A 15,159-nucleotide genomic window follows, 5' to 3' on the forward strand; every position below is an offset into this window, starting at 1 on the left:
ACTGACAGACTTGAATCCCAGGCTGGCAGCTGGGTCATAGGAGCTCAACTGGCTGTGTCAACTGGGCCTCAGCTTCTCCTCTTTAAAATGGGACAACAGCATCAGCTCAGGAGCCTCCTGTGAGGATTAGCACTGGGCCTGGCACACAGGAAGCTGCCCCAGCTGCTGTCAGCTGCTGATAACTCCATGAGCAGGACATAGAAACACTTGGAGAAAATATCAGCACAATGAATATCTAATGCATAGCATTACTCATTGAAAAGAAAAACAAAAGAGTTGTGCATCAGGAAAAGAATGTATGGACAGACAGGCAGCTGGAGTCACACTGGACACAGCTGTTAGGGAAGAGGGATCTGATAAGAATTGCACGCACGGTTAGGTATTGAGATTAGCAGTCTGAGAGGCTAAAATTAATCCTTTCCCTTTGATGTCCACTTTAAACTCTACCTGCCCCAGGAACACCAGAAGGCAGACCAACACAGTTGTTCCTCTTTAAGATTTAAAATACCTTATAAAAGTGTGGTGGCATCAGAGCTTTTTGAGACACATTAAGGGAAAACTACTTCTTCCTGGCCAAAAGAATGAAATCTCAGCTTTACCTCTAGTCCAGGGTGGAAACAGGACTTTTTGATCTGCTCTAAAGATTGGAACTTTATAAACTATTGTCCCATCTGAGAAAAGTTAATCCAACTCCTGGTTACTATCACTTGGACAGGGGACACCCATTAGGAAAGCAGAGCCATCTGAGGACATGGTTAATAGTTGGGAGTAATAGTTATCACACTAGCCAGTCTCCCACAGAACAGTGCTTACAGACCTTCACTATTAAGCTTCAGGCTTTTCTGAGCTCTAATACAGAAACTAACGTTTCCTTCTCTTTCACAGATGCTGGCCCAAAAGCATACTAAGCATGCTTTCTCTGGTACACTAGGCTTCCTCAGTTTCTCTGAAAATGCCACACCCACAGCTGTCCCTTTCTACTGTGGCTTGCTGGCCTCATGGCCTGGATATCAGGCTTATGTCTCCTCTATCTCCCTCCTCCCTGCAACTACAGGATGCCTGCCTTGTTACCCTGCTCTGTTTCCCTAAAAGAAGACATGAGACATAAAATGGACCCATGAGACTAAGAACTGAAAATGAAAACGCTACCTCTCCAGATTCACCATTTCTTACAGGGATGGGCATAGCAGGCAAGCTTTAGGAACCGGGGATGGCAAGATGTCAAAGAGGAACAAACCAAAAAAAAAAAAAAAAAAAAAAAAAAAAAAAAAGAGAAGTCAAGAGGAAGAATTTGTCATTAAGTAGATGAGACATTATCTATAGTGATGTAGACATGTAATAATCCCACCAGTGGAGAGACAGAGACAAAAAAAAAAAAAAAAAAAAAAAAAAAAAAGTGCTGCATTTGATAGCAGCCTGGGCTATATCGAATTCCAGGCCAGCCTCACATTATGACCCTGTATCCAAAGAAAGAGAGGGCAAGGGGGTGGGGGTAATTACTTAGTGTGGGCATTATAGAATCAATTAATTCCTCACTAGATTAAGGTCATCTCAGAAGTCTGCAGCTTCCTGCATCTGCCCTGAAGACCCGAAGAACCAAGCACAAAGTCGCCCCAGCTTACCTCACGTGACTCATGCTGCTCCTGTGCACCCAATGGCTGGGTTCTCTGCTGGAAAATCGTATCTTCAGCCATGTCCTTTGTCTTCTATCTTGAGGCTTTCTTGGTAGCAAATCCAAACCCCTCAAGTGTCACAGATGTTGAAGAAGGGCACAGCAGGAAATCCTGAGGCCTGAAAGATTTCAGTGGTCTCAGAGACCCCGGAAATCACTAAAAGACAACGGCCCAACATCCGAGCATCGGTTGGTGAGGGCCTGTATGGAAGATCAGATGTAGGCATGTAGAGGACACATCAAAGCCCTGCTCTTGTTATTAGTCTGGGTTATAAAACAAACAACAAAGAAAACAAAACAAAAATTAAAAACCACCCATTAGGAAGAAAGGACACACTGCGGTGCTCATGGGTTAACGAGTGGAAAACCAATGTGCTAACTTAGTCATTGCAAAATGAGGACCTGGATGTTTATTATAGGGATCCAAAATGCCCTGCCAGAGAAGGCTCACTAAGCCCTCAGCCCCTGCCTGAAAGGAGGCAAAATACTAACAAAAACTCGGTAAGCTGCCAACTTAATTGTGATTTCATTTCAAACGATCTTTTCAGCTACACATAAGCATTAGCATTCTGCTTGATTTGCTCACAGGTCACTACATAGAAGAACAGGGGTACACATTCAAGTTGTTTTCATTCTAAGGAACACCCTGGCCACTGTATCTATGTACTCCCTTCTGTAGTCAGCATCTAAAAACAGCACTCCTGTTTCCTGTTGCACAAAGAGCTCAGGATGACAGCCAATTCTGATTCTAGTGTGAGTTTCTAGTCATTTCCCTGTCCACACACAGCCACATTAAGAAAAATTGGCTTACCCAATTCTCAGTCCCCCACCCCGAACACCCCACCCATGTCTGTCTATCCCTTTCTCTCTCTCTGTGTGTGTGTGTGTGTGTGTGTGTGTGTGTGTGTGTGTGTGTGTGTGTGCGCGCGCGCGCGCACGCGTTTGAGACAGGTAGCTCTGGCTGTCCTGGAACTTGCTATGTAGACCAGGCTAGCCATTAACTCTCACTGACTAAGCCTTATCAGTGCTGGAATTTAAAGGTATGATCTACTACTTTCGGATTAATACACAGTTTTTTAGGGACTCCATAGCAGCACAAATACTGGAGTACAAGTACTATGGCCCAATATTATTTTGGTCAACTGCCAATCAGTGATCTTTAAGATCCCCAAGAGAGGCAAGCACTGATGCACATAATCTCCAAAGGATTCCCAAATATAACTCTAAAGTGCCCGAAACAATGAAAATTTGTTTTTAATATTCGGGTTTATTCCTTCAATAATGCCGGCCCACCCTGAGGTAAGAACGAACTAGTTGGTAAAGGAGACCCAACAGCAGCCCATAAAACAAAATTCCTTACTTTTACAGATCTTAGAAGAAATCTCTTGAGCTCAGCAGCTGAGATACTTGGAAGCATGCAATGCCTGGGTCACCCTTCCTACCTCATCAGTGACAGCCTGAGCACACACAGTTCAGACACCTGTGGTCCTGACACTTTCTTTGGTAAAGCCGACGCTGTTTCTCTTCACGTAGTACTATGAGGAATCAAGCCTCAGTCACTGGCCACACGAACACTAACCAACCAGAGTCGCCCAAACAAGCATCCTACAACACCCGCACCAGGCTCCATCGCTGCCTGTGCTGACTCCTACGCCAATCACGGCCTGAGTGGGTCACAAGCCACCTCAAAGTCCTTGCTCTTAGGCTCCCGGCTCCCACCCGGGACCCGCTCCCGCAGCGCCCACTCACTGAGTCCTGCCCCCAGTGTCCTCAGATGACAACTTTCATGGACGACTTGTGAAATTCCACAGGAGAGCACACTGAGAAGTGACAAAACACACAAGACTCGGAAAACCGTCGAGAACAGGGTGAATACGAACCAAACGACCCCCGCCCTATCCGACGACCCCTGCAGCCACCTCAGCCCGTCCCTCAGCACAGACCAGCGCTCCGCGCAGTACAGCGTCCCTCCTTGCGCCGCCGCGGTTCACCTCACACAGCACCTCAGAGAGCTCTGCACACCGCACGCCAGACGGCGACTTCCGCCTATGGAAGCCAAAGAGTCCCGGATGGAAAAGTTCCAAACCACCTCGCGGATCCGCCAGCGAAGTAACACTAGAATTACTACAACATTTAAGATTTCACGGCCACTCTATTTCCGGTGTCTTTTAGATTTCCGGCAGGATTTGTCCACGCCCAGTAGAATACTGCGCATGCCCACTAACACTTTTGAAACTGAGTGCCTGCCAGCAGTCAGCATGGCAAACCCGGTGGTGCCAGTTTCCTTGGAAACTGTCAGCGTTGTCCGTCCTCCGCTGACGTTGGAGGCCACCATCCAGGAACTTGGATTCCATATGGTCAGGAAAGCTAAATACAATGCCTTTGAGTGGAAGTATGAAAGCTGTCCCATATGGTGTGACAGCCTGGCAGGAATTATGATATTCTAAAGAGACATTTTGTGCCCCTTCTTTTATAGACTATTGAGACAACGGACCCCAGAGATAGAAATCTCTTGATGGGAGAAAGGATGTGCTAAAGCGAGGAGGCAGTCAGAGCACGGACTTGTCACGGGAAAATAGATTTCATACCATTCTGACAACTTCTTAGACCACTTTGCAGGACAGACAGGAGCCAGAGACAATGTTAGTGAGGGGCCAAAAAACTAAGATCGCTTAGTTACATACCTCTTGCCTTCTATTTAAACCTAATTCTGCAAGGGAGAAGGGATGAGAGAGTAGAGCAGTAGCTTAGCAGTTGTGTGCACAAACTGCCCTAACTGGCTCAATTCAAGCATTCACATCAGCTCACAACTATCTGTAACTCCTGTTACAAGGGGACTCTCTTCTGACTTCCAAAGGCACCAAGCACACAGACATTCATGCAGATAAAACACCTATACCCATAAAATAAAAACTGAAATCTTGCCCAGTGGTGTTGGTACATGCCTTTAATCACAACACTCTGTAGGCAGAGGCATGCAGACCTCTGAGTTCAAGGCCAGTCTGTTCTACAGAGCAAGTTCCGGGATATCCAGGAGAAATCCTGCTCCAAAAAAAACAAAAACAAAAGGATTAAATCTTAGTCAAGTATTTGTCTCATACCTTTAATTCCAGCACTCTGGATGGAGGCAGAGAAAGGCAGATCTCAGAGTCTGAGGCCAGCCTGGGCTACATAACAAACTATAATCTCATAACTCCATTTTGCTATTGTGGAAAGGTACAATAGACAAGATAGATGTCCATTGTTTTTAAATTGTATTTTCCTAAATTATGCAAACGCTTTTGAGAAAAAAAACTTTAATGGGTTAACAAACTTTCAAATTAGTAAAATGGTCTGAGCTCACCTTTAATCCTAGCATTTAGGAGGCAGACAGGCAGATCTCTGTGAGTCGGAGGCCAGCCTGATCCACATGGTGAATTCCAAGTTAGACCGTATTACATAGTGAGACTATCTCAAAAGACAGTGGAATAAAACAAATAAAAGAATAGAGTGTACATCCATGTTTTTCCAAGGCAAGGTGCATCTGGGAATATCTAAAGACCTTTCTCGTTTTCACTTTCGTAGGCTCTGTATAGCCATACTGGACCTCTTGTTCCTAGGCTCAAATTGAATACATCTCCTTTTATCTGTTTGTTTCCCTATTTGTCTCTTTGGTTACAGATGGTGTTGGCCAGATCCCAGCTTGGTAGGGCTTTCAGGACCAGACTATAACACTAAAAAAATTTTTGGTGACATATCTTTGGAACTCAGGTCTTCAGGCTTGTCAGAAAGCACCTTTACCCACTAGGCAATCTCGTTATCCCCTTACCCGCTTACTCACTTTCTCTCTCTCTCTTCCTTCCTTCCTTCCTTCCTTCCTTCCTTCCTTCCTTCCTTTCTGTTTGTTCCCTTGTTTCCCTGTTCTTTCTCTTCTTTACTCTTTTCTAAGACAGGGCGTCTCTGTATTCTGGGCTGGACTTAAATTCTCCACTCATCTGTGTCAACCTCACAAGTGTTTCCATTACAGTTTCCTGTCCCCAATTCTGGCTGAAAGAAAATTTCTTGTACCTGACAATTTAGAGCCATTTCATGGCCACCACTGACCAAAAGAGCTTATTTACATATGCATAAAGTTCTGAGTGGTGGGTGTCGGTTATTGCTGGTTTCACGTACAAGACAACAGTGAGACAGACGTGGAACAAGGAGGAGACTGGGGAGAGCAGGTCAGAGGATGGTAGCAGACAGCTCTGTAGAATGCATTGACAAACCATTATACAGTGCAATTCTTCACCAGAATGAAGGACGCCAGCAAGATACTGTTGTCAGCATTTGTGGGTGTGGGCATAGGAGGCATACTCCATCTGCCACCCTCAAGATCCTAAGGAGTTCTCCTAGAGACTTCTAGAGAGAGATATTCAAGCCAAACAAGGATTTATGGCTTCCATATTGAAAGTAGTCTAGAGTTAACAATAGAACTCAACATTTTATTAAAGATATTTTTAAAGATGTATTTATGTATATGAGTGTTTACCTGAATGTACACATGTGCACAATTGTGCCTGGTGCCCCCTGGAGAACGGAAGAAGGAGTTAGGTCCTCTGGAACTGGAAATAGTCCTACAAATAGTTGAGAACTATCATGTGGGTGCTGGGAATGGAACCTAAGCCCCCTAACAAATCCTCTTAAACAGAGTCATTAATGGAAAGAATCTCAAAACAATTTCACTAAAAATCAGAAACAAGGCAACCTTATCCATTCTCTCCATATCTACTTGATATGGTACTTGGAGTTTTAGCTACAGCAGTAAGACAACTGAAAAAGATCAAGGTAATACACATTGGAAAGAAAGAAGTCAAAGTATTTTTATTTGCAGAGGATATAATAATGTACATAAGTAGCCCTAAAAATTCTACCAGGGAACTCCTATAACTGATAAACATTTTCAGTGAAGTGGCTGGATATAAGATTAACTCCAAAAAAAAAAAAAAATCCAAAAAACAAAATCAAAACAAAAAAATCCATCAGTAAACTTTCTGATATACAAATGACAAATGGACTGAGAAAGAAATCAGGGAACTGAAACCCTTCACAATGGCCTCAAATAAAATATCTCAGGATAGAGGATCCAGCTATATCTCTCTTGGGCATATACCCAAAAGATGCCCCAACATATAAAAAAGACACGTGCTCCACTATGTTCATCGCAGCCTTATTTATAATAGCCAGAAGCTGGAAAGAACCCAGATGCCCTTCAACAGAGGAATGGATACAGAAAATGTGGTACATCTACACAATGGAATATTACTCAGCTATCAAAAACAACGAGTTTATGAAATTCGTAGGCAAATGGTTGGAACTGGAAAATATCATCCTGAGTGAGCTAACCCAATCACAGAAAAACACACATGGTATGCACTCATTGATAAGTGGCTATTAGCCCAAATGCTTGAATTACCCTAGATGCCTAGAACAAATGAAACTCAAGACGGATGATCAAAATGTGAATGCTTCACTCCTTCTTTAAAAGGGGAACAAGAATACCCTTGGCAGGGAATAGAGAGGCAAAGATTAAAACAGAGACAGAAGGAACACCCATTCAGAGCCTGCCCCACATGTGGCCCATACATATACAGCCATCCAATTAGACAAGATGGATGAAGCAAAGAAGTGCAGGCCGACAGGAGCCGGATGTAGATCGCTCCTGAGAGACACAGCCAGAATACAGCAAATACAGAGGCAAATGCCAGCAGCAAACCACTGAACTGAGAACAGGACCCCCGTTGAAGGAATCAGAGAAAGAACTGGAAGAGCTTGAAGGGGCTCGAGACCCCATATGTACAACAATGCCAAGCAACCAGAGCTTCCAGGGACTAAGCCACTACCCAAAGACTATACATGGACTGACCCTGGACTCTGACCTCATAGGTAGCAATGAATATCCTAGTAAGAGCACCAGTGGAAGGGGAAGCCCTGGGTCCTGCTAAGACTGAACCCCCAGTGAACTAGATTGTTGGGGGGAGGGCGGCAATGGGGGGAGGATAGGGAGGGGAACACCCATAAAGAAGGGGAGGGGGAGGGATTAGGGGGATGTATGCCCGGAAACCGAGAAAGGGAATAACACTCGAAATGTATATAAGAAATACTCAAGTTAATAATAATAATAAATATATCTCAGGATACCCCTAACTAAGCGAGTCAAAGATCTGTATGTCAAAAACATCAGGTCTTTGAAAAAGAAAATGGAAGAAGATAGCAGAAGGCGAAAAGATCTCCCAGGCTCATGGATTGGTACAATTAACATTGCTAAATGGCTATCCTACCAAAAAGCAATCTACAGGTTCATTAATCTCTCCAGGACATCCATCATGACAGGCGTGTTGGATTTTGTCAAATGCCTTTTATGCATCTAATGACAAAAAATCACGTTGGTTTTTCTTTCACTTTGTTTATGTGGTAGATGACATTTACTGATTTTTGAATGTTGAACTATTCCTGAATCTCCGGGATGAGCCCACTCGATCATGGTGGATAATCTTTTGGATGTGTTCTTGGATTCTTTTACAAGTATTTTATTATTTTTGCATCTGTGTTCGTAGGGAAACTGGTCTGTAATTCTCTCCCTTTGCTGAGTGTTTGTATGGTTTGGGTATCAGGGTGACTGTGATTTCATAAAATGAATTGGGCAATGTTCCTTCTGTTTCTATTTTCTGCAATAATTTAAGGAGAATTAGCAGTAACTCTCCTTTGAAAGTCTGGTAGAATTCTGTGTTAAAATCATCTGGGTTTTGTTGCTGTTGTTGTTGTTTTATAGGAGGTGGTTGTTGTTGGGTTGTTTTTTTTTTTTTTGAGGGGGTTGGTTGGGAGAATTTTAATGACTGCTTTTATTTCACTAATAGTTATAAGTGTATTCAAATTATTTATCTGGCTTTAATTTAACACTGGTTAATTGGTACCTATTGAGAAAATTATCCCTTTCTTTTAGATATTCCCATTTGGTGGAGTACAAGTTGTTAAAGTATATCCTTATGATTCTCTGGATTGTCTTGGTGTTTCTTGTTCTTGTTATGACTCCTTTTTCATTTCTGACTTTGAAAATTTGGATATTCTTTCCGTGTCTTTTAGTTAGTTTGGATAAAGGATTGCCAATCTTATTTAGTTTCCCATTCTAAAGCTTTCAGGTATGCTAATAAAAGATGTCTCCAGAGTTTCTATAAAAGCACTTAGTGCTATGAACTTGCCTCTTAGAACTGCCTTTGTTATATCCCATAAAGTTTGGGTATGTTGTTTATTCTTTTTATTCAATTCTAGAAAGTCTTTAATTTCTTATCTCTGACCTGATTCGTTATTCATCAGTAGAGAGTTGTTTAGTTTCTATTTTCCTTGATCCCTTGAGACCTACTTTAAGTTTGAGTGTGTGGTCAATTTGGAGAAAGTTCCAGAGGTGCAGAGAAGGTATATTCTTTTTTTGTTGGGGAAAATATTCTGTAAATACTTGCAAGGTCCGTTTGGTTTATAACATCCGTTAGTCCCAGCATTTCTCTGTTCAGTTTTTGTCTGGATGATCTGTCCTTTGATCAGAATAGGGTATTGAAGTCTCCCACTATCGGTGTACAAAGGTCAATATGTGAATTAGCTATAGTAGTGTTCCTGTTATCAAAGTGGTGCCCTGGTATTTAGGGCATAGATATTAAAAATTGAAATGACATCTTGGTGGATATTTTTCTTTGATAAGTACAAAGTATTGTTCTCCATCATTTTTTAAATTAGTTTTGGGTTGAAGTTTATTTTGTTAGATATTAAAAAGACCACATCAGTTTGCCTCTTAGGTACATTTGCTTAGAGTACATTTTTCCAACACCTTACCCAGAGGTAATATCTATCCTTTATGCTGAGGTGTGCTTCTTGGACACAGAAAAAAAATGGACCCTGTTTTCAAACCCATTCTGTCAGTCTATAAAAAAAATTAATGGAATTGAGACCATTGATATTGAGATGTCAATGATCAATGATTATTGATTCCTATTATTTTATTGTTGCTAGTGATGGTGGTAATGGTTAGGATGGGGAGTGTGTGTGTGTGTGTGTGTGTGTGTGTGTGTGTCTGCATGCACTCACATGTGTGTGTACATGCACATGCTTCCCTTCTTTTATTTTGTTGCTGGCATGGATTGTTTATTTCCTGTATTGTATTCTCATGGGTATAGTTAATCTCCTTGGTTTGGATTTTCCTTCTAGTATCTTCTATAGGGCTGCTTTTGTGGATAGATATCATTTAAATTTGACTTGATCCTGGAATATCTTGTTTTCTCCATCCGTGGTAATTGAGAGTTTTGCCAGGTATAGTAGTCTTGGGCTGTAATCTGTGGCCTCTTAGGGTCTGCAGCACATCTGTCCAGGCCTTCTGACCTTTAGATTCTTCATTTAGAAACCAGGTGTAATTTTAATAGGTCTGTTTTTATATGCAACTTTGTCTTTTCCCCCCATTGCAGCTTTTAATATTCTTTTTTGTTCTGAATATTTAGTGTTTTGACTGTTATGTGGTAAGGAGACATTTTTTTCCTGGTTCAATCTATTTGGTATTCTGTAAGCTTCTTCTGCCTTTGTAGTCACCTCCTTCTTTATATTAAGAAATTTTTTCTATGATTTTATTGAAAATATTTTCTTGGCCTTTGAGCTGTGTTTCTTCTCTATCTTCTATTACTATTGTTCTTAAACTTGGTTTTTTCGTAATGTCCCAGTTTTGCTAAACAGTTTGCACAAGGAATTTTTTAGATTTAACATTTTCTTTAATGTATCCATTTCTTCTTTGTTATCTTCGGAGCCCGAGAGTCTTCTGTCGCTTGTATTCTGTTGGTGGGGCTTGACTCTGTAGTTCCTGTTCGCAACCCTGAATTTTTCATTTCCAGAATGCCCTCAGTTTGTGTTTTCTTTATTGATTCTATTTCCATTTTTAGGTCTTGAACATTTGTATTTTCATTTCCATCAATTATTTGTTGTTTTGTTTTTTCTTGGCTTTCTTTAAGGAATTCATTCATTTCATCTAATTGCTTATGTTTTTCTGGCTCTCTTTAAAGTATTTAGCCATTTCCTTTTTAAGGGCCTCTATCATCTTTGTATACTTGCTTTTAAGGTCTCATTCTTGAGTTTCAGCTATGTTGTATAGTCAAGGGCTGCTGTAATAGGACAGCTAGGTTCTAGTGGAGAATATTGTCCTGGATGTTACTGTGTTCTTATCCTGGCATCAGTGTTTGGGGTGATTATAGTTCTAGGTGATGGTTTCTGGGTTTGTCTTTGTTGTGTAGGTGTTTTGTGCCTTCGGTTCTGTTTCCTCTCTGGATTTTCAGAGTGTGATGGCTGTGTGTCTGTTTGACTGACCTGCTCTGTGATATGTTTACAGAGGATGCCTCCTAATGTTGGAAACTGGCATGCAGTAAAGAGTCTGGGGAGGAAGGTCAGGAGTGGGTGGTCTATGGGATCCATAAGAGGTGTGGACTTGGAGGAAGGGAGGCTGCAGCTTGTCTTCTGGTGTATCTTCTGGAAGAAGTCTGAGGGATTGGATCTGCCAGGGAAACAGAGCAGAGAAGGTCTGTGGGCGAGCTACCTGTTTTTCTGGAAGATGTGGCCTCTGTACAGGTAGGACACAGGAACAAGTAGAGGGAGGGCAGCTAGGAAAAAGATGGTTTGTGGGAGCCACAGGAAGGATAGACATAGAGGAATGGAATGGCTGCAGCTGGTGTTCTGTTGCAGTGCTAGGGTCAAACCTGAGGGACTATGCTGGGTGAACAGAAAACCCATGAGTTTCAACTAAAGTCAAGGAATAACTCATTTCAGGACTTCCATCTACTAAATGGAAGAATATCAAGATACTTAGTTGCTTCCAAAGTGAGGACACAGGTATTTATTATAGGGATCTAAAATGCCATCACTGGTAAAGCTCACCAAGCCCTCAGCAGCTGCCTGGCGGATGGTAACTACCAATAAAAGTCAGTAAGCTGCCAAGTTAGCTTGTATTCACTTTCAAACAACCCCTTCAGCTATACATAATAAGCATTGGTATTCTGTTCAATTTGTTCACAGGTCACTAAATAGAAGAACAAGGGATTGCATTCAATTTAGATTTATTCTTAATGAAATATTGGACATGATATTTCATGCAGTCCCTCCTGTGGTCAGTGTGTAGAAACACTATTTGTTTCCTGTTGCCTAGAGTTTATGGTGACAGACAATTTTGATTCTATTCTGTGTTTCTAGACATTTCCCTGTCTATCCACAGATACATAGTCAATTTCCTTCAGACATATTACTTACATTAACTGACCAATCGTTGGCCTAGAAAATCTGCAAACATGCACCAGGACCTCCTCATTCTAAGCACTTCTGTAGTAGTGAGTTTTTGCTACACCACTTCCTGCTCCTAACAGATCATATGCACACAACTACCCAGGAGCTACCTTTGGGTCTACAAATGAAAGACATGCACACATTAGCTTATTTTTAAAATGCCTTGGCACTCCTAAACCTTTCCCTGTTACCCCAGACCCAATCAGGGAAGTGTCCAGTGGCCACCCAAATGCTCATATGGCTCCTGCAGCTCTCCTATTCCATGTCCTACAGAATTCTTGCAATTCAGCTGTTCCTTTCTGCATCCTAGCTTGCACAACTCTTAAGAATTCTGCTCCGTGCCCAGTCGTTGGCATCTTTATTGCTTGATCAAAAACCAACTGGGGACAAAAACCTTCAGCATTTGGACACACAGTTTCCTTATTGAATCAAATCATTAGGACCAATCCCTAACACCTCACCTTTTCTGTCTAAATGAAAGAAAAAAAACTCTTCTCTCAAATATAAATTGAGTAAAACAACAATAGTTATGTAAATCATAGAGTATGATTGTCTAAGTTAGGCTTTTACTGCTGTGAATAGATACCGTGACCAAGGCAAGTCTTATAAAGGAAAACATTTAACTGGACTGGTTTACAGTTTCAGAGATTCAGTCCATAATCATCAAGGCGGGAGCATTGCAGCACTCAGGAAGATATGGAGCTGGAGGAGCTGAGAGTTCCGCCTTTTGTTCCAAAGGCAGAAGACTCACTTCCAGGCAGCTAGGATTAGGGTATTAAATCCCACACCCACAGTGACACACCTACTCTAACAAGGTCATATCTCCTAATAGTGCCACTCTCTGGCCCAAGCATACACAAACCATCACAACAATATACAATTAACATTGAGTCCATCATATTTCTCAATTAAACAAAGTACTTTATCATCATTCCTAATGTAAAGTATTTACGATTCTATACCTGAATTATGTTTTGATTTTAGCCTGTGGCACCATCTGAAAAGCTTGTTTTTTACTCTATGTCATATCTTTTAATGTTAAACGACTTAAGTTTGCTTATAGGACTATAAATAGTCTGCAACCCTGTCAGAAATCCAAGGGCTAATTAAATGTTGGCTGAATAAATAGGAAGCATAAAAACATAGCTTCCAAAACTTAAACAAGTAGAAACAGGGACCTACCTGGACAGTCCCCTAATTACTTAGAATGTTGAAACATCTGTCTTCAGCATTTTGGCCCAGAGCCATCTGGCAGACCCATAAATGAAGTAGGAATATGAAAGACTAGCTAACTCTGTCTTGGCAGAGATTAGTACTTGCCTATCTCTTTGTCCTTTTCTAGATAATATTTTTTTTTGTCTGTAGATGGATAGGGCAATTTCTGCCCAATTGCTACCTTGCCATGGTAGGCAACCTCACCTGGAGATAAAGATGTTCAAATCCTCTTTGAAGGAGAATGGGGAAGCTATCAGGAACGGACATGTCTCATGGTCAAAGGAAGTAACATTAAATGTCACATTCTGTAGATTTCTCATGTTTTTGAAGACTGTCTATAAAAAGTATACTTGAACTGTTAAACCTTAGCTACTCTTAGCCATTTCTATTTGAGCACATTGAAAGCATGTTTATCACAATCAAATTAGGATATAACATAACTGTGAGTTCACTATCTGGCCCTTAATTTGTGTTACTTAACCATCTTAAACACTTTGTGATAGCAGCTATTAAAAGAACTGTGTCAAAGCCTTGTATTCTTAAATGAGTTGCATAGACACAATGCCTATCTAAGAGTAATAATATTAATTTCAAATTTTGTATTAATATACAGATTTATATCAATTAAACATTAATTCTATATCAATATATAATTCTGTGCCAATATAAGAAATTATATTTAAGTTTACATCAATTACAAAGATTTCTACCAATGTGCGATTATGGCTACATCATAATGCATTCTTCGAGAATAAATTTTGTAATCCATCCCATCTACTTCTTCCCTGTTCAAATGACCATTCCCAAATGATCCCTTAAAATGACAACCTATCTATAATTTATAAAATAACCATAGCCAGACACTCAAACCCAAGGAATTGGACCGAGAACTTTCCATGGCTTCTTCCTGCTGAATAGGGACAACAAGAAATTATGTAAAAGGTTGGGGAGGGGCAAGAAAATTAGGAAAACTGGTTAAACTTAAGAAAGCTAGCTTTCGCATCTGTTGTCTGGTCTCTGTATGCTTAGAAGGCTCAGAGGCTTGCCTGAAGTTCTGATTGGATGGATTGAAGTTCTCCAGGATGGAGCACGCTGTCTGAAAGGTTGGATGAGACTAGATCATCTGGAATCAGTAGTAATTCCTGAAGCTGTTCTGAGAGAAAGTCTTTGGACAGCATCAGGAATCAGGGTGCTGGAACAGCAGGTCAGGTCAGTTCAGCATCTCTGAGGATGAATCTAGGCAAACCTGTACCTTCTGTAATACATGAATCTCACAGCCAAAATTTTAGTACCGTTAAGATACTTGTTTGGATTGTACAGGGTGAACAGATCTGTTAAGAATGAAATTCTGTTTCTTGCTTGAGCAGGTAAAAGACACCAGTCTCTTTTATGAGTTAGTTTTATCAATAACTAATTATAATAAATCTTTATTTGTGTCATATGAAGGAAGGCATGAAGCATCCTAAGAGTTCCATAAACAATGAGATCTATTGTCTGATTTTAACTGAAGTTTTCGCTAGAGACATGTCTATGTCTAAGCCAGTTATAGGGCTGTTGCCTTGACAAGGAATAAACAGACCAAGTTACCCTGTCCTGTTTGAGTTTCTTGACTTTTTCTTTTCTGTAGCTAAGATCTTCAGGAGGTCTCCCCCTGTCATATCTGATCCATATCACACTGGAAGGGGTCCAAAGCCTTTTCTCTTTTCCTGTCAACACAAATACAGAACCTCTTTCCCCAAATAGGATGCTCTTGGGTCAATAACTGAAAATCATTAAAGGTATAACTTGACCTCTCTCCCAGAGAAATTTTAATGTAACCACCAAACTCATAACCACACGCACTCCGATAATTGAAACAATTCAAAGCAATTAAAGCAATCTAAACAAATATTTTCTGCTGAGACAGTGCTTCTGTCTCCAACTTTTCAACCTACAATTTAAGATCAGAAGCC

General features: G+C 41.0%; 1 protein-coding gene across 19 annotated transcripts in view; it reads right to left on the reverse strand.

Moving 5' to 3' along the window:
- Nucleotides 1–15,159, reverse strand: part of Zfp715 (zinc finger protein 715) — a 40,265-nt gene that overhangs the window by 12,333 nt on the left and 12,773 nt on the right. For 2 of the 19 annotated variants that reach the window (XM_039100897.2, XM_039100896.2), the window contains exon 1: nucleotides 1,623–3,875. In XM_039100897.2, the coding sequence (XP_038956825.1) occupies nucleotides 1,623–1,694 (72 nt within the window). In that variant the 5' untranslated portion in view covers nucleotides 1,695–3,875. Of the gene's footprint in view, nucleotides 1–1,622; nucleotides 3,876–15,159 lie in introns of those variants that run through there. The other 17 variants (XM_017590089.3, XM_017590078.3, XM_017590077.3 and 14 more) reach the window with 17 other exon arrangements.

The sequence above is a fragment of the Rattus norvegicus genome, chromosome 1 (assembly GCF_036323735.1).
Source record: "Rattus norvegicus strain BN/NHsdMcwi chromosome 1, GRCr8, whole genome shotgun sequence".
Taxonomy (NCBI): Eukaryota; Metazoa; Chordata; class Mammalia; order Rodentia; family Muridae; genus Rattus; species Rattus norvegicus.